We start from the raw sequence: 19,329 nt of genomic DNA, 5'->3' as shown, positions 1-19,329 counted from the left end.
AACTTATACAGCGCTTTTCTAGTCATAACGACCACTCAAAGTGCTTTACACTAGAGCCACATTCATCCAATCGTACTTACAAACACACACATTCATACATTAATGATCCTGTTTCATCTTGGGTGAAACAATAACTTTTGTTCCGACAACTCAAGTACCCTGAATGTACCTACATATTTCTCATCGTCTCATTTTAACCACAGTTTCATTTCCCAGTCAGTAGCAGAAGCACCATTAATCTCAACAGCCTCCCAGTGACCGTTTCTAAAAATCCCATTTGCTGTAATTTTAAGAACAAAACTTTAATCATTTACATTTTCCTCAGTTTCACATTAAGACACATATACAATTTTCAGTGTATTCATCAGAGCTTCTTCATTGAACATAAAATGTCCAGCTGCTCATCGGAAATGATTTACAGTCGGCCATGTTGTCCAACTTTGTCCTAAAACAATCCACAGGCGAAATATTTTCCTCCAGTTGTGCATTTTCATCAGTTCCTCCTTTTACCCTTTGGTTCCAGGTAGCTGTTGATGTTTCACATATAACACACCTATGAGCCATTGCATTATGACCACTGATGTTAAAGTGAGTAACACTGCTTTTATTCTGCAGGGGAAAATGCATCCGGTACAAAAATCTGATTTTACTCATTTCAATGAGTAACATTTGTCTAGAGCTGCAAAAATCGGTTTGACCCATAAAAAAAAATAATGTACAAACAATTTGGCGAAATATATACAATAAAAGCTATAGTTTATGTTAGGTGTAAATATAGTAAACGTCTGGATATGCTAGGGCAAGTGTGAGATTCTTATATCTCAGTATTTACACGAAAATTATCTTATTCCTTTAGTTTAAAACAGAAAAGCAACAAATATTCCTACTGCTGCTAAAATTATAAAATGCTATGACTATTACAGTTATAGCATTAATGACATTTATACAATTTGATCACATCTTGATTTTGATACACAAACTTGAGCAAAAAAATAATATAAAAACTTACAATTAGTGTTTATTCTAAGTGCTTATCGATTTTTGGCTTGATTGGCTCTGACCAGTGACCAGCTGGTTGGAACCATCCAACCGTTTTCCAATCAATTAACGGGTACATCATTCCAAGCAATGCTCAGTTTTTGTATTTATAGAAAACTTGTTGAGGTGCAACTGACAGAACAATTTATTTTCTCTCTTCTTCTCTGTTTGGAGTGTTGGTGCTGCCCCATGACAGAATGGTACCCTGGACAGGGAGCCATATTTTAGCAAACAGACAACAGCATAAAAATACGCCCAAATATTTAAAAGGTTCCTGGTATATAGAGTAAGAATAGAAGCTTAGGAGTTAAAAAAAAACAAACAAACACAGATAAAGTTGTCCTTTTTTGGTGTTTTGTTCTATACAAGTTAAATAGTATTTTCAAAATAAAAGTCTTTCCTCATTTCCAAATAATGAAAAAGTCTGAGGTTTAGATCATTTGTGGTTTGTGATATTTGTGGTTGTGCAGCAGAATGGCATTGGGATTCTCAATGGGTCTGAGGATCCCATTTCTGGCATAAAACATTTTGCGGAGAGTCTTCGAAAGCTGTTGGGAACTGTCTTCATCGTCATCAACTTGCCCGTCCATTGTAGATGATTCACCAATCGAGTCATCACCTGGGGGAGAGTTGTCTTCCTGCAGGTGGCCCAGGTCAGGCTCTTTATGCCTGTTGCTATCGTCCTGCTGGGCTTTCGGGGGAACCAGTGATAAAGGAAGGCCTGAATCCTGAGAGAAAAGGCGCAAAAAAGATTTATATCTACAGTGCCATGAAAAGGTATTTGCTCCAGTACTTTTATTATTTCATCTGCTTTTATTTGTTCTCATTGTTAATTAATTAAATGTGATTTAGCACTTTTTTTAATTCAGTTTCACCGAGGCCTGATTACTGGCTGACCTGTACAATCAAATCACTTAAAAGATCTGAAAGAGCAACACGTCATGCCCCAATCTGAAAAATGCAACACCAGATGAGAAAAAGTCACAGATATTTATCAGTCTGTAAACTAATAAAACGTTATTTCTAAGGCTTTGGGACTCCTTCTACAGGATCTGGACAACCTTTTGTAATTGAGGGCATCAGGAATTCTGCTCCGTAGCAGAAAACCTGAAGGACAACGTCTGGACATCAGTCTGTGACCTTAAGCTAAAGCGTACCTGAGTTATGCAGCAGGGCAGCAATTCAAAGCACAATAACAAACAATTTCACAATTTCAAAAAAGAAGTTTGGACCTAACTCTGATTGAAATGAGCTTAAAACGAGTTGAAACCTCCCAGTGGCTCAATTAAAATACTCCTGGAAAAAAGGAGTGGATCAAAACTCCTCCACAGCAATGAAATGACTGCCTGCTAGTTTTTGCCAATGCTTAATGGCAGCTGTTGCTGCTAAGGTTGGCACAACCAGTTATTAGGTTTAGGGAGTAATTACTTTTCACACAGAGTCAGGTTAGATTAAATATCTATTTTCCCATAATAAAATGTGAATAATACTTTAAACTGCATTTTGTATTTTCTCAGGTTTTTTTCAGATTTTAAAACTTGTTTGAAACATTTAAGTTCAACAAAAAAAGCAAAGCAGAAGAAATCTGTTGAGACACAAATGATCCTCGTTTGCTTCTGTTTCGGTCATTCTGCTCCATCTCTAATCTTTACTTTACTTTATTTTGGTAAATTGTCCACACCAAACAAAGGAGAAAAAAATATATAACAATAAACAAACCCACAGTTTACCAAAAACGAAATAGGCTGAAGCAAAGCTTATTCTTGCCTACCCTATTTTTTCTTTTACCTTACAACCTACCAGGATGTCTTCACAATATAAATCTACATAAAAGCGTATGATTTTATCAGTTTACATTTTAAAGCACTTTTAAAGTTCACCGAGAAAGGACATACCTTAAACTTGTCATTCAATTCATTCCACAATTTCACAATCTCAGGCGTTGACACATACCAGCGACATGTTGCTTCTCCTCACGTACGTCTCCACCATTTTTCTGCACTCCTCCTCCTCTCTGTTAATCTCAGCGGCTCTCAGGCTCTCTCTGTCATCACTCCAGACGATGGGACGCCCGTGTTCATCCCGCATCACCTCTTCTGATGGCCCCCACCTCCCGCCTATAGTGGACTGGCTGCCCCTGTAATTGGGGGGCTCCTGCAAACAGGGAGGTAGAAGTTATAACACAGACGCAGCAACTTGCAGAAGTATTCATAACAGAACGTCTTGAGCTTGAGAACATTTAGTCATGTTAAAACCACAAACTTTAATGTGTTTTATTAAAATTTTGTGTAATCAACACAAAAAAGGGTAATGTTCAAAGCTTGAGGTATTTTATAACCCAACCCAGCTTTAAACCTTTCTGCTGTTGTGTCCCTAATCGGTTTGCTGTATTTTCCATGATGCACTTTGTTCACTAATGTTCACTAACAATACTCTACATTGTTTAATTTAAGCAACTACCTTAGAAATAAATTCTGCTTTGGTCGGCTCTGATCAGTTACATAACAATAGAGCGCAGATGCCAATGCCAAAGGAAAACTGAGTGTTTTCTGGACTAAAAAAACAGTTTAAACAGAAATATGCTGAACGGATATGTGGCCGCTTACTGGCAACAGAGAAAAGGATGGGAGTGGATGCTCATACGTTCTCTAAAGATATTCGATCTTGAAAGAAAATATGGGAAGAAGATAGATTTCTCTTCACCCACCAGTAATGGTCTCTAGATTTGAAACATTTTTTGCCCAGGATTATTAAACAGGACATTTTTGTTCAAGGTAGGAACCACTGGCTGAGAGAGACAAGAACACAACAGTGTTTATGCTATGGTGACAGCAGCTAGCTCAACAGCCAGTTTCTCAGGTAAAGTAAATGTACTGTACTGGCATGTTTTTTTATTTGTGTGTCTTCTGTCCACATATCTCAATAAATAAATCAAAAACTGCTCACGCCAAAATGTTTGGCTGTATATTTACCCAGAATTATTAGCTATAGCATTTGCTTTAGGTCACTTTCTATGGCAAAACAACTGGTTTACTGCAGTACAGTTGAATGGTAAATGGACTGAACTTATATAGCGCTTTTCCAGTCATACAGACCGCTCAAAGCGCTTTACACTAGAGCCACATTCACCCAATCGCACTCACTAACGCTCACACATTCATACACCGATACGCAGATCGGTAGGCAACTTGAGGTTAAGTGCCTTGCCCAGGGGCACATCGACATATGGCAGGAGAAAGCTGGAATCGAACCCACAACCTTCTGATTGCAAGACAACTACTCTTCCTACTGAGTCACCTCAGTTAAACTCTCAAAGTTGATGAGGAGAAAAGCGAGACTTCCAGCTATCTCCGTTCACCATGTATAAACAACCACTGCACTGGACACTAATATAAAAAGTATTCTGGTCAAATATTTGTAAGGTACGAGAGACAAAATTACGTATATCTGAATGCTGCCTGAATTTCCTCTATTTTTAATTACAATTTTGCAACAACCAGCTGCTCACCATTCTGGCAAACTACAGACAGAGTGGGCTCGCCAGAGAGTGCTTTTAAACCCCTGGGTAGGGTGCCCGTTTGCTGGGTCTCTAAGTTACCTGGTCTGACAACATTTCTCTATATCATTGGACAAATTACTATTTAAATCTTCATCTTATGAACCCTATTCAAGCTTTAGACTTTGCTATCACTACTTTTGTCTTGAAGGCCATTATGTCATTCAGTGATCAGTTTGGTTTATTTCATTTAATCCTTTAATCTTTTTCTGAGGAAGTAAACTAATTATGTATTACGTTCTCCATCTTAAACTGTGCAGTTTTCCAAATATTTTCTCTTCTTTTGGAAGATCACTCTCTACTTGATATTGCCATCTGTATGTGTTTTTTTTTTTTTGCATTTTCTGTGATATTTTAGTGATTTGCTAATTATTCCATTCTGTTCATATTTATGCACTGTATGCTTTAAAATTTAACTAGTCCATTGGAAACTCATATATAATGTCTTTTTTGAATCATACTAACCAGTAGAGCACAGGTACAATTGAATTTTCTTTAATCCATTTAAGATTTTTCCAAACTCACCAGAGACATTTGGCTGTATTTAGTGCGGCTGTCTACTCTGAGCATGGCGTAATCATCAGGCTGTAAAATATGCAGAAAATGTGAGAAAATTCAGATTTTCATGTGTAGTAGAGCTCCATCATATCTGTGTCCCATTTGTTTGAAGCTGCAGCAGTCTATAATTGTCGGCCTCCACAGCAGACGCAGCTGCTGCCGACTTATTGCCGGCTCCACCCAAACAGGATCTCTGTGCCAACCTGATCTTTTTCTCCAGCTCCTAGGTAACTGATCTCAGAGACAAAGGTATTGTGTTTATACCTGCATTCGGGAAACTGAGCTGGAAGAGTTTAGTCTCCTGAAGGAGGCTTGTCTTGAGAGCGAGTTCATTTCATCCCTAGCACCAAAAAAAAAAAAAAAAACATAAGCAGCATATTTGGAGTATTTATGGAACAAAAAGTGTGTCTGAGAATGCAGTCCTATAGAACAGGTTAGGCGCTCAAAACCAAACATTTAACAGACAATTGTCATTACAGCTGAGGCTTTAAGTGAAAGCATCTATTAGTTTCTCACTCTGCCAAAGAAAACCTGATCAAGCTCACTTTGTTTCCTGGAGCTCCATCTTCAGCTTTTTGGTTTTGCTTTGATGACGGCGTCTGACGATCAGGAACACGATGATCAGCAACAGAACCACAGCTCCGGCTGTAGCACCGATAATGATCAGCAGCAGGTTGTCACCTAGCGCAGGCGATTCTTGGTTTTTTGGATATTTCTCTGGCAGATGAAGTAAAAAAGGCTTCTGATTAATGTCTCCCTCAAAAACTCAGCAGATATTATAGACGAACGAGTGTCACATATTTTTAATCCTCCTACACAAACTAAAATAATTTCTGATTTTTAGTTAAAAAGCCTTTGCACTCTCCTTAATAAAACTGTTGATAACTACTTCCCTATTTCTAAACTCTACATCCTAGTTAAGAGCTTGAAAAGCTTGTGAATATCTAAATACTTGAATAATATTCTCCTCATCAGTCTGGTGTAAGGAAATGACAGTACTGTAACTGCTTCCACTGAACTAAGCCCTGTGTTCAACTCGGCGCTCTTTGTCCTCATTACCTGAATGTCACCAAGGGTAGGGCCCCAAGGCTCTGTGTCGAGAAAAACTATTTTTACAATTTACATCATCAATTTGACCATTACTGATCGTCTCACAATCTCTATGCTGATGACATGTTGTTAATTATTACGTAAACCCTGTTTCCCACTTGTTTGATTTTCTCCAGGTTGCATCTGACATAACTCGGTTGCATTTATTCCACTTTAAACTGGTACTAAATGCTGAAAAAATATAGCCACAGTGCCAACAGAATTAATACATGTTAATCTTTTTAACTTTGTAATATTAAAGCCACAAAATAAAATGTATTTTATTGGGATTGTAGGTAATAGACCAGGGGTGCCCAAGTCCAGTCCTCAAGAGTTACTATCGGGCAACTATTAGATGAATCCCCTCTCCAAAACAGCTGATTCAAAAGGGAGAACTCCCTCATCCACATTCAGTCATTCAGCTCTGCAGAGGCCTGGTAACAAGCAATTCATTTGACTTGGGTGTGCTGGAGCAGGGATGCACCCAAAGGTAGCTATCTAGTAGCTTTTAAGGAGTGGACTTATCACCCTGTGATAGACAAACACATGGTAGTGCATAATCGTCCAGAGAGGGGAAAACGATACATGGAATTAAAATGGTAAATGGCCTGCACTTGGATAGCACTTTATCAAGTCCCCAGAGACCCCAACGTGCTTTAAACTACAATCAGTCATCCACCCATTCCTACACACATTAACACACTGACAGTGGTAGAGTACATGAAAAACATATTCCTAAGGAAAATCGGAAAAGTGTGGCATACATTTCTATTCAGGCTCCTTGAGACAATGCTTTCTAGAACCACATTTAATTTCAATTAGCTGGAGGTGACTTAGTCTGAACAAATTCTCATTTGCTTTTATTTCTAGACTTTGAATGGGCCATTGTAACAAAATGCTTTGCTCTAAACATCTCATTGCAGCTCCGAGTTTAGGGTCTTTGTTGTACTGGAAGGTGTACCTCCTCACCAGTGTCAAGTCTTTTTGCCTCAAACATGTTTTCTACCAGGGTTGTTTTGTATTTAGCTTCAGTCATCCTTCCTGTACCATGATGCTGCCTGCTTTCCATCATTTTTCAGATGATGGATTGCACAGTGCTCCTTGAAATGTTCAAGTTTTGGGATACTGCTTAATAAACTATATATAACCTAAATATAACTTTGTAACCTTTAAAACCCTTCATAGAACATTTGGATTTATTCTGGAATTAGAGTACACATAGGTGGGCTCTGTTTTTTGATTTGAAGATTTATAAAGGCAGTTGGTCAAATACAAATGCATGTCACTTTTTTATTTTAATTTGCAAAAAATAATTTGAAATCCACCTTATTTTATATTTTGGGTTAATTCATTGCTTTCTATTGGCTACTGTGTGTTTTAATATATGGCAACCTTGTATATTTGCCTTAAATAGGACTCTCTTAAAAATGAAGCAAGGTGTTTAAATGAAATTAATCTGTATCCATAAAAGTGAAAAACACATTTAACAACACCTTTACATCTTTCTTGGGACAAGCTTTGTTTTTTTTTACCTATTGTATGCAACTAAAGCTTTACAGACTTCACCACAAGGGGGCAGCAACACACAGAGGTCTACAGCAGGTTGAAAGTACCTAATTTTATGGCGTTTTTATTTTACACTTTAACAAGGCAGAGAGATTCCCAAATCTTACCTGATATTGTCAATGCATACTCTGTTTTTCCAGACCCCACAGCGTTCCTGACCATACACTCATAGGTCCCACTGTCATTCACCTGGAGGGCCCGTCTGAAAAACAGTTTCTCTCCAGCCACGGACACCCCTTCCGGCAGAACTCCTCCCCTCCTGAGGATAATAATAAGAAAATGTCACGTTGATTCGCATAGATGTCAGCGAGAGGTGAACTATAGAGAATGCATGAGTCACGACTTGAAACAAAAGAAGGTGTGACTCAATTTGGCAAATGGAAAAAGAAAAACAACGCAGAAGACAAGCATTCAGTTTTAGGGCTTTGTTAAGCAACAGTTTAAAATGCAACAACAGTTGGTTTACATCACAGAAGATATCATTTCAAATAAACACCACAAAGGATTACTGTGGAGTTACAGAGGGTTATAGAGTGAAACTATTAATTTACTTGCACCTGAACCAAAACCTGCTGCCCAGTCATCCAAACAGACTGAATAAACACCAGTTTTGGTGGCTGCAAGCAGAGCAGATATTGTGCAGTTAAAGACGCATCACAGGCCACATAATGGAGTGCCAGTTTCTGATCAGGTCCACTGAGACGGTTCAGGTTGCTGAGTTGTTCCTCTGTGGTGCAGCGGCTATTTAAGCACTTTACCCCCCTCAAAACAGGAGCGGGCTCATGTTTTGTTCCTCATAGCCCCACCTAGCTTCTCTGATCACCTTTTTACAATAAAGTCACGCAGATTTATCTGAGCCAGTGAAGAGGACACAGAAAGTTACCACACAGGCGAATAATCTACCCTCATCAGCTAAAAAGATCCTAATCTCGGATTTGTACTCAAATACTTTACTTATTTTATCTTAGAGAGTGAATTATCACCACATCAGTACTATCAGAGTACGAGTTTAGTATTGTGCGCTGCAAGTGCAAGTGAAACCAAAGGGTTGACGAAGTATTACAGGACATGTGACATTCACAGCAGCAGCCTCTTAATAAGGGTCAAAAACTGTGAAGCTATTACAGTTTCTGGGTTACAAATCATTTCATGCTCCTAAAACCCATTATGCAACTTTGTTTTGCCTTACAGCCTTACCTCATAATGAGCATTTAATTTCCCTTTGGGATTAATAAAGTATTTTTGAATTGAATTGAATTACAGTTTTTAATACAGCTGCCTTGCAGCAAGAAGATGCTAGATTAAAACATGACTGGAGCCTCTGGTTTTTTGGAGTTTGCGTGTTCTATACTTGCATGTGATGATCTATTTTCTATTACAATTTTCATGGCAACAAATAATACTGCAATCAAAGTTTTGGAATCCGTATTACAGATGTTTTCTTTTTAAAAGGGCAAAAATGTTCAACAACACAAAGCAAAAGAAGAAAGGAGTTGTTACACTGCACACTTGCAAAGCCAGGCTACCAAGTTTAAAACTAATTTGACCCACTTTGCAGTACTTTGAACTTAAAGTTAATAACAGTTAGAAGCTGTAGTGTGCATGTTTGAATAGGATGGTGATATAATTACGTTAAAATAACATACGGTTATGGTTAATTTAGGGATGTCCAGACCTGACTAAAGTAACCTTCCAGTCCTGTGCTGTTGGTCAATTCTGGGTTTTTAACAGAAATTCTTGGAATGAAGCTGACATAAAAATCACAAAGCTATTTTGTTCAGAATAGCCATTATAGTGACAGCACTGAAACATTTGACTCTACAGGTTTAGCTTACAGAACACAATAGGCGATGTTGACCTGCATGTGGTCCTAAAGTTAGGGGTAATTATGACTCTAAGCTGAGCTCTCTTTCTTGCCCCCCCTGCCCAACCAAAATGACCCCTCAATAACATTGCTGGGGCTTATTTATCTCCAACTGAAATAACTAAATACATGTAAGATTGAACATACCTGACTTTATAATCTCTTAGATTTCATCTGATTATATGTCACAAGAACAAAAACACAAATCCTAAACTTTCCATGAACCCAGAGGGTTATGATAAAGTGATAAAACAAGATAAAAGGTCACAAAGCAGACACTTTCCTCATTCCGAAATGGAAGATTAGCAACATGAACAGACTTCCTACATCTGCTGAACAAAGGGCCTCAGTAAAACAGCTGCAATCTTACACAGAGAAAGTCATAAAAGTAGGACTCCAGCTACCAGACAAAAGCCATGTCTTCAGAAAGCTTCAGGAAAAGCCTGAATGTCTGTTTGGAGGGAATGACACAAGGAATCTAAATGATGGTGTCAATGAAAGCCAGCAGGATGGCCCAAAGGTTTTTCTATTTTGCATAAATTCTCAGCTACATGAGTGGAATAAACCAGACTCTGAACATCATAAATACTCATCTCTGCAGTCCATCATTATGTGGGAATGAAGTTCTACAAAAGGCAAACTGGAACATTGGAATTCTTAGGAGAAACAAAAACCCAAGGAAATATTACCTATTTCTGTGCGCACGACTTACAAAACTGTAACATACAAGTTCAGAGTAAAAGGGATTGACTACCACAGCTCCTTGTCTGTGATGTGTCACTTATTTTACGTTTGACGTTCAAAAGAAAAGGGCTAAGTATACGAAGCAGGAGAACAACTTTTTCTGTAAGATTTGTTTGTACACAATTATCTGAAAATGCACTGAGAACAGAGGGGAGAACGTGCTAGCATTAGCTTAGCACTTCAGCTAACCTCATCAGTAGGAGCAAGACACAAACACTGCATGTGTTGAGTTAAATTGATCTTTAGAAGGACATTTTCAAGTTTTGTGCGTTTTAGGTCTTTGTATGTTTTCTGGAAGGAAAGTTGATAAGGAAACTTGGTGGTGGAACGAGGAAACACAAAATAGTGTATGGAGAAAGAGATCGGCTAAAAACAAGTGGGACACTGGAAGGACTGGAAGACTCAGCGTAAACGAGAAGGTAAAGGTAGCCAAACAAAGGGGAAGGAGGGAGAGAAGGATTTATACAGGCTGGTGATGCAGAGAGACAGAGATGGGAAGGATGTTCAGATGGTTAGGGTGATTAAGGGCCGAGATGGAAATGTACTGACTGGTGCAACAAGTGTGACAGCAAGAGTTAGATGAATGAGGAAACTGGGAGAGAATAAAAAACTGAAGAAGCAACCATTTTGGAAGTAGAAAAGATACGTAAGGATGAAGTAAAGAAGCCATGAAAAGGATGAAGATTGGAAAGGTCCTGATGATATACTTGTGGTGGTATTGAAGTGTCCAGGAGAGACAGCAAGAGACGTTTTGGCTAGGCTTTTCAATGAGATCTTGGAGAGTGAGAATATGTCTGAGGAATGGAGAAGTGTGCTGGTACCACTTTTTAAGAACAAGGGAGATGTGCAGAGTTGTGGCAACAACAGAGGAATAAAGTTGATCAGTCATACGATGAAGTTATGGGAAAGAGTAATAGAAGCCAGGTTGAGGTCAGGAGTGATAAATCAGTGAGCAGCAGTATGATTTTATGCCAAAAAAAATAACCACAGATGCAGTATTTTCTTTGAGAACGATAACAGAGAAGTGCAGAGGTCAGAGGGAGCTGCATTGTGTTTTTGTAAATCTAGAGAAACCTACAGGGTGCTGAGAGAGGGGCTGTGTATGAGGAAGTCTGGAGTACCAGAGAAGTATGTTAGAGTGGTGCAGGACATGTATGAGAGCTATAAGACAGTGGTGAGGTGTGACAGAGGAATTCAAGGTGAAAGTGGCTCTGAGCCCCTTCTTGTTTGCTGTGGTGATGGAGAGGTTGACAGATAAGGTTAGACAAGAATCTCTGTGAACCAGGACATCCTTACTCTAATTTCTGAAGAGAGATATATTTTTCCAAAGGTAGGGTGTGTCATGCTTGTAAAATCTGGCCTGAAATGAAGTAAAACGTAAAGAATTGTGATTAGATAAAAATGACTGTGGAAAAGTGAATAATGAATAAAAAATTTACTTAAATCCAAGGTAAGATCATTCTGAAAAGCTGATAAGCTCTGCATTCTTTCCATCAGTAATAGGTTTAAAAATAATAAACTGTAAGCTTTATGTCTGGAACCTAATCCGATGCCAGACTACAGCTTTTTCAGATAAATATTTTAATTGTAAATACAGAGAAGGATGTGCAGGTCTTATCTAAGTCTGCAATGCTACATTAAAATTTTTTAACATTATTGGTTGGTTTTAGGCCAACTTCCTCATAAACAGTGGCTTATTGTTTCTCCTGGAAACAGATCCGATTAGATCTTAAAGGTGGAGTTTGGCAGACCTTTTCCTGCACTGGTTATATAAGAAGATTGGTCATATTTTTATATCTGATTACTGTTAGAAAACAAATGGGCAAGTTGTGGGTATACGATTTCTTATGTTACTTTTTTGTTATATCTAAAGATTGTCTCCTGTTTAAAGATTTTCCACACAGCATTCGACAACTACGTGCACATGCAGAAGTGTAATGGCTGGTAGGTTGCCTCTAATTAAAGCACAGACCCTGTGTTTTTGCCAGACATTAGAGTGATATTTAAAGCATTGCTCTGTGATTAAGCGCTTAGCATGCGTCTCCTGCTCTTCCTCATGTTGCTGGTTTCATCCCTCGTGTGAAACAGTCTCCCTCCCCAGAATGTCTCAGTTCACGTTTCGCAACTCGACACCACGGCTTTTGATTTCCACAGCGAATCGAAACAGGAAAAGGCGACCCCTTTGTACTTGAGTTCAACTTCTTTGTTTTGTGCCAGTGCGTAATCCATGCAAGAGTTGCTTATATGTGTTTTCAGTCACATTCCAGCAGCATGTAAAGAGCAATTTAGCAGCACAGTGAGCTAAATTAACATGTAATTGACAGAGGTAAAGTGTAGGTTTGTGGGATATGATGACAGTACCATGTCCAGGTGACGTCCTGAGGTTTGGGGTATCCCCTGCTTTCACACACCAGCTCAGCCTCCTTCAGACCAACATACCAGTGAGTGGTAGGACTGGAGATGATCGGATCTGGGGGATCTGAAACAAATAATGACGTAAGCAAAAATGTAGCACGCTCCACCCGATACAACAAAAAGGATGTTGTAGACTAAAACAATAAAAATAAAAAGTTACATCTGAGAGAAACGTTTTAGCAAGTGATTGAAGTCAAACTTATTTCTAAGCACATCTAAAACAAAAGTGCATATGCATGTAAAAAAAAACAACAGGTGTGGAAACAAAAAAGTAATGAATTATTTAAAAACAGAAAAAACAAGATCAAAAAACCCTGACATAGTGAAACTTTAGGAGTGAACAAAATCAACAGACTGGAGAGGTTAAAATTATTTAATCATTTAAAAGCATAAATAAGGTCCAACTTAAATCAACAGATGTCTTGTGTCAAGATAAAAGTATGAATCACTATTTTTATCCCTGCCAACTATAACTTTTTACTGTTTCAAAAAGCATTTGCGGTTGATCATTTAATCAACTGAACAAATTTACAAACATGTGAATGGTTTACTTTATAGGGTGTAACTGGAGAAAAGACACTTCATGCGTCAACTCAAAGATATCAAAGAACAGATGAGAAAGAGTCATCCACATTGATCTGCCTGGAATGGGTTACAAAGCCATTTTAAGGGCTTTGGGACTCCAGCATACCACACTGGGAACCATTATCAACAAATGGAGAAAACATGGAACAATGGTGAACCTTCTTAGGAGTGGCTGGTCTACCAAAAGTACTCCAAGGGGGCATCAATGACTCATTTAGGTCAGAAAAGAACCCAGAACAACATCTGAAGCACTGCCGGCATCATTTACCTCGGTTTGGTGTGTTTATTATTTACACAAATGGCATCCATAGAAGAGGTCCAATACCAAAACCAGTCCTGGCTAAAACAAAGGCCTTTCTCACTTTTTGAACAAAATCATCTTTGATTTGTTTTTATTGTCATGGCACTAGTGGCCTTTATTTTTGTTATTTTTCAAAAGTAGGAAGAGAGGACGTGGGGTGGAGGGAGGAGAAAAATGTGCACCACAGGTCTCCAGGATCAAGACTTTAACCTGGGACACCTGCATCAAGAACTGAAGCCTACATATATAGATCGCACGCTCTACCGCCACACCACGCGCTGCGCCCCTCACTCGATATCATCTTGATAATCCCCAAGACTTTTGTGAAAACATCTGTGAAATGGTGAGACAAAAGCTGACATTTTTGGAAGCCATGTTTCCTGTTTGCATAGCATTAGCAGCATGTTAGAAAAACAACATATTGACACTAGAGCACAGTGGTGGTAGTGTGATGGTCTGATATTCTTTGCTTCTACTTGGCCAGAACGTAACTGAAGGACCCATAAATTCTGCTCTCTAGCATAAAATCCTGAAGGAGAATGTTTGACCATCAGTTTGTGACCTTGAGTTTAGGAGCACACGGGTTATGTAGCAGGACAATGGTCCGAAGCACACTACCAATGTGTGGGCCCAGCCTAAGTCTGGACTTAAATTGTATTCAGATGCTTTGGTGTGACCCTAAATGGGCCATTCATGCTCACAAACACTCCAATACAGCTGAAATTAAAACAACTGCAAATAAGAGAGGGCCAGATTTCCTATCTGAGGTGTGTATATTGTGACATGTCTAATATTGCCAGTAACCAGATTTTCTCTAAGAAATACTCGTTTTCTGTCCTGGAAAATCTTTGTTCAGACACAAATTTTGGAAAACTGGACTACTGTTTTTATACATTTTACCAGTCCAAACTAATATCTGGTTATTTAGTGAGGGAACCTCCAAAGACGTCAAGTTTATGAGTCAAGTCCACACCGTTAAAGCTGTCACTTACATTAAATAGAAACACCAAAGAGTAAAACACTAATAAACTATAAAACACAGAGAGGCCAAAAGGTTAGCCTGACAACACAGAGAGTCAAGGTAGGAGACCCTGGACATAATCCAATCTGCCGATACTGTCTAATGTTTAATCCACAATCACGCTCACTTACTTCCATGGAAAGACAGTAAAGCTGAATAAATACATTTCGAGGACACGGGTGAACTTATTCCGAACAGGAAGATCTTAACAAAGCTGGCTCAGAGCCCAGAGAACAGTTGTCATTTATCATTTTATACTGATTTTCCTCCCCAAGGCTGTGAGGGCATCGTTAAAGGAAAAGAAAAACATTTGGGTCGGGTCTACAGCCAGATGAGTACTTTAAACTACTAAACTAACCTAGTATTTGTCAGTGTGAAGGCTGAAGCTTGGTTAAAACCGTTGATGCTTCAGACCTGATCATCACTTAGCATTTAACAGCAAGATTCAGTTGGTGAACTACAAAATATTGTAACTAGGTTTCCAAGCTGTAACAGAGTCAGAGATTTAATAAATGTTTTAAAATGTTGTGGAATATCCCGTTTCGTCTCACTTTGTTGTTGATATTTTGACAAAACAACAGGAAAGGCTTGAGCATAGCTGCTTATTGTAATTAAAAACTTCCTTCAAGGGATCCGGCTGTGAGCTCAGGCGATCTAAATGTCAACAAAGAAGCATCACAAACACAATATACGTGTGGCTGCTTCTATTTTAAGAGTCAGCAGCAGGTAAAACTGCATATTGATGCACCCAATGGTAACTGAATACTATTGCATTCCCAAAGTATAATGGGATCATGCTCTCAAGTTTTATATGAATAAATAAAAAGAAGGGAATTCAAATAAATAGGGGGAAATAAAAATATTTTAACTATGAAATTTAAAAACTGGTTTAAAAAGATAAAACAGGTCAAATTAAACATGTTTCTTATTGAGAACTCGAACTCCTAATGTTTCTCATGTACAGAACCCTGCATCCAATTTGCAAGAAAAATGGGACAAAACAGAGCAAGTCAGGTGTGCAAATGACTGCAACTACTAATGGAGGATTCCCCAGCTAAATAAAAGCTTTTAGTTTATTTGTTTAGTTTGTGCTGTCAACAGTACCTCACCACTGCGAGGCATAAAACAGGATGTCCTCAGACGGAAGTGGCCACTGAGCTTAGAGGGTCACAGAGAGTAATCAGCAAGTTTCAATAGAGATACAAAAAGACTGGAAGAATCACGGAAAGGCATAGAAGTGGACGTCCTTTGGCCACATCCCACACTGATGACCATGTCATTGTAAACAACGCTATGTGGAACCGGATATAAATGCCACTCAACTCCACGCACATTTAAGTGAGGTGAGAGGCACCCAAGTGTCACGTCAGACCATCCGAAACCGTTTACATCAGCATGGTCAACATGCTAAACGACCCGCAAGGGACCTGACCACACCACCAGGCTAAGGCATCATCGCATGGGCCGGGCAGTTACTCTGGACAAGGGACCAGGGGGCCTCAGTGCAGTTTCACGTTGAGCAGAAATTAAGGCCACTAACGAAGTTGGAGACGTCAAGAAGAGGGCAATGAATGAGCCACTGTTGTCACCAGACGAGCCTTTGGTGGTGGTGTTACAGTGTGGGAAGGTGTGTCTAGTCAATACAAACCTGCACAACACGTTTTGAATAAGTGACAAGTCCATTCTACCTGAATAGCATTTCACACAAAAGCTAAAAATCCCTAACTTTTTGTAAGTAGTGTGTTAATTTTATAAATAGTTTATATGTTTACTTCTAAAAATGGAAAAACTGTAAAATCCTGTGCGTTTATCATTTAAAAATTCTAAAGAAAACATAAACATTAACAGATTTCTGTGTTGATTATTCGGCTATATGTTTTCATTCATTTTCCTGCTGAAAGACCCAGTGATTGACTCATTTACAGTTTCCTGGACGAGGCCATTAGATTATTATGGAAAATCTCCTGGTTGATGGGGCCATACATTCCAACAGAGTTCCCAGGGCCCACAGGATCACATTAATTAACATTGGACTTTTCCTTATATTCACATTTTTCTTTACACCACACAACCTGTGTTGTGTTTGTTGCAAAAAGCTCAATCTTTGTCTCATTTGAATAAAGCCAATATTTCCACTTAAATTCCCAGTATTATTCAGCAAAACTCCTACGTTAATGTTTGTGGGGCCAGTGTTTTTTTCTTTGGGGCATAGAACAAGACTGAAGCAAAAAAAACAAAAAAAAACTAGCAGGTCAATGTTCGTTCGTTCGTCGTCTTCCGCTTATCCAGGACCGGGTCGCGGGGGCAGCAGACTCAGCAGAGACGCCCAGACGTCCCTCTCTCCAGACACCTCCTCCAGTTCCTCCAGGGGGAGCCCAAGGCGTTCCCAGGCCAGCCGAGAGACATAGTCCCTCCAGCGTGTCCTGGGCCGTCCCCTGGGCCTCCTCCCGGTGGGACGTGCCTGGAACACCTCCCGAGGAAGGCGTCCAGGAGGCATCCGGTATAGATGCCCGAGCCACCTCAACTGGCTCCTCTCGATGTGGAGGAGCAGCGGCTCTACTCCGAGCCCCTCCCGGATGGCCGAGCTCCTCACCCTATCTCTAAGGGAGTGCCCGGCCACCCTACGGAGGAAGCTCATTTCAGCCGCTTGTATCCGTGATCCCGTTCTTTCGGTCATGACCCAAAGTTCATGGCCATAGGTGAGGGTAGGAACGTAGACCGACCAGTAAATTGAGAGCTTTGCTTTTCGGCTCAGCTCTCTCTTCACCACAATGGACCGGCACAGCGCCCCCATTACTGTGGCAGCTGCACCGATCCGTCTGTCGATCTCCCGCTCCATTCTTCCCTCACTCGTGAACAAGACCCCGAGATACTTAAACTCCTCCACTTGAGGCAGGAACTCCCCTCCAACCTGAAGAGGACAAGCCACCCTTTTCCGGTCGAGTACCATGGCCTCGGACTTGGAGGAGCTGATCCTCATCCCAGCCGCTTCACACTCGGCTGCGAACCGCCACAGCGCATGCTGTAGGTCTTGGCTAGAGGGGGCCAGCAGGACCACGTCATCCGCAAAAAGAAGAGACGAAATCCACTGGTCCCCAAACCAGACCCCCTCCGGCCCTTGGCTGCGTCTAGAAATCCTGTCCATAAAAGTTATGAACAGGACCGGCGACAAAGGGCAGCCCTGCCGGAGTCCAACATGCACTGGGAACAGGTCCGACTTAGTGCCGGCAATGCGGACCAAACTCCTGCTCCGCTCGTACAGGGACCGGATGGCCCCTAATAAAGGGCCCCCGATTCCATACTCCTGGAGCACCCCCCACAGGGCATCACGAGGGACACAGTTGAATGCCTTCTCCAGGTCCACAAAACACATGTGAACCGGTTGGGCAAACTCCCATGAACCCTCGAGCACCCTGTAGAGGGTATAGAGCTGGTCCAGTGTTCCACGGCTGGGACGAAAACCACACTGTTCCTCCTGAAGCCGAGGTTCGACTATCGGTCGGACTCTCCTCTCCAATACCCTGGCGTAGGCCTTACCAGGGAGGCTGAGGAGTGTGATCCCCCTGTAGTTGGAACACACCCTCCGGTCCCCCTTCTTATAAAGGGGGACCACCACCCCAGTCTGCCAGTCCAGAGGCACTGTCCCCGACCGCCACGCAATGTTGAAGAGGCGTGTCAACCATGACAGCCCTACAACATCCAGAGACTTGAGGTACTCAGGGCGGATCTCATCCACCCCCGAAGCCTTGCCACCACGGAGCTTTTTAACCACCTCGGTGACTTCAGCCTGGGTGATGAAAGAGTCCAACCCCAAGTCCCCAGCCTCTGTTTCCACCACGGAATGCGTGATGGCAGGATTGAGGACATCCTCGAAGTACTCCTTCCACCGCCCGATAATGTCCTCAGTCGAGGTCAGCAGTCTCCCGCCCCCACTATAAACAGTGTTGGCAGAGCACTGCTTCCCCCTCCTGAGGCGTCGGACGGTTTGCCAGAATCGCTTCGAGGCCAACCGGTAGTCCTTCTCCATGGCCTCACCGAACTCTTCCCAGGCCCGAGTTTTTGCCTCTGCCACAGCCCGGGCCGCAGCACGCTTGGCCTCACGGTACCCGTCAGCCGCCTCAGGAGTCCCACAAGCCAACCACAGCCGATAGGACTCCTTCTTCAGCTTAACAGCATCCCTTACTGCCGGTGTCCACCACCGGGTTCTGGGATTGCCGCCACGACAGGCACCGCAGACCTTACGGCCGCAGCTATGGGCAGCAGCATCGACAATAGATGCAGAGAACATGGTCCACTCTGAGTCTATGTCTCCAACATCCCCCGGGATCTGGTCGAAGCTCTCCCGGAGGTGGGAGTTGAATACATCCCTGGCCGAGGGCTCCGCCAGGCGTTCCCAGCAGACCCTCACTATGCGCTTGGGCCTGCCAAGTCTGTCCGGCTTTCTCCTCCTCCAGCGGATCCAACTCACCACCAGGTGATGATCAGTGGACAGCTAAGCCCCTCTCTTCACCCGAGTGTCCAAAACATGCAGCCGAAGGTCTGATGATACGACAACAAAGTCGATCATCGACCTCCTGCCTAGGGTGTCCTGG

General features: G+C 41.2%; 1 protein-coding gene across 2 annotated transcripts in view; it reads right to left on the bottom strand.

The window, feature by feature from the left end:
- Positions 1 to 283: 283 nt before the first annotated feature.
- The window catches only part of LOC124870184 (nectin-4-like), a 37,568-nt gene continuing 18,522 nt past the window's right edge, over positions 284 to 19,329 (bottom strand). The window contains exons 5-11 of one of the 2 annotated variants that reach the window (XM_047368708.1): positions 12,777 to 12,894; positions 7,915 to 8,066; positions 5,698 to 5,869; positions 5,417 to 5,492; positions 5,120 to 5,179; positions 2,992 to 3,192; positions 284 to 1,766 (exon numbers count right to left, since the gene is read on the bottom strand). In XM_047368708.1, coding sequence (XP_047224664.1) covers positions 1,470 to 1,766; positions 2,992 to 3,192; positions 5,120 to 5,179; positions 5,417 to 5,492; positions 5,698 to 5,869; positions 7,915 to 8,066; positions 12,777 to 12,894 — 1,076 coding nt within the window. In that variant the 3' untranslated portion in view covers positions 284 to 1,469. The remainder of the gene's footprint in view (positions 1,767 to 2,991; positions 3,193 to 5,119; positions 5,180 to 5,416; positions 5,493 to 5,697; positions 5,870 to 7,914; positions 8,067 to 12,776; positions 12,895 to 19,329) is intronic. The other variant, XM_047368710.1, reaches the window with a different exon arrangement.

Source organism: Girardinichthys multiradiatus, chromosome 6 (assembly GCF_021462225.1).
Source record: "Girardinichthys multiradiatus isolate DD_20200921_A chromosome 6, DD_fGirMul_XY1, whole genome shotgun sequence".
NCBI lineage: Eukaryota > Metazoa > Chordata > Actinopteri > Cyprinodontiformes > Goodeidae > Girardinichthys > Girardinichthys multiradiatus.
Note: the sequence above shows the minus strand (reverse complement) of the source record. Positions and strands in the feature narration are given on the sequence as shown.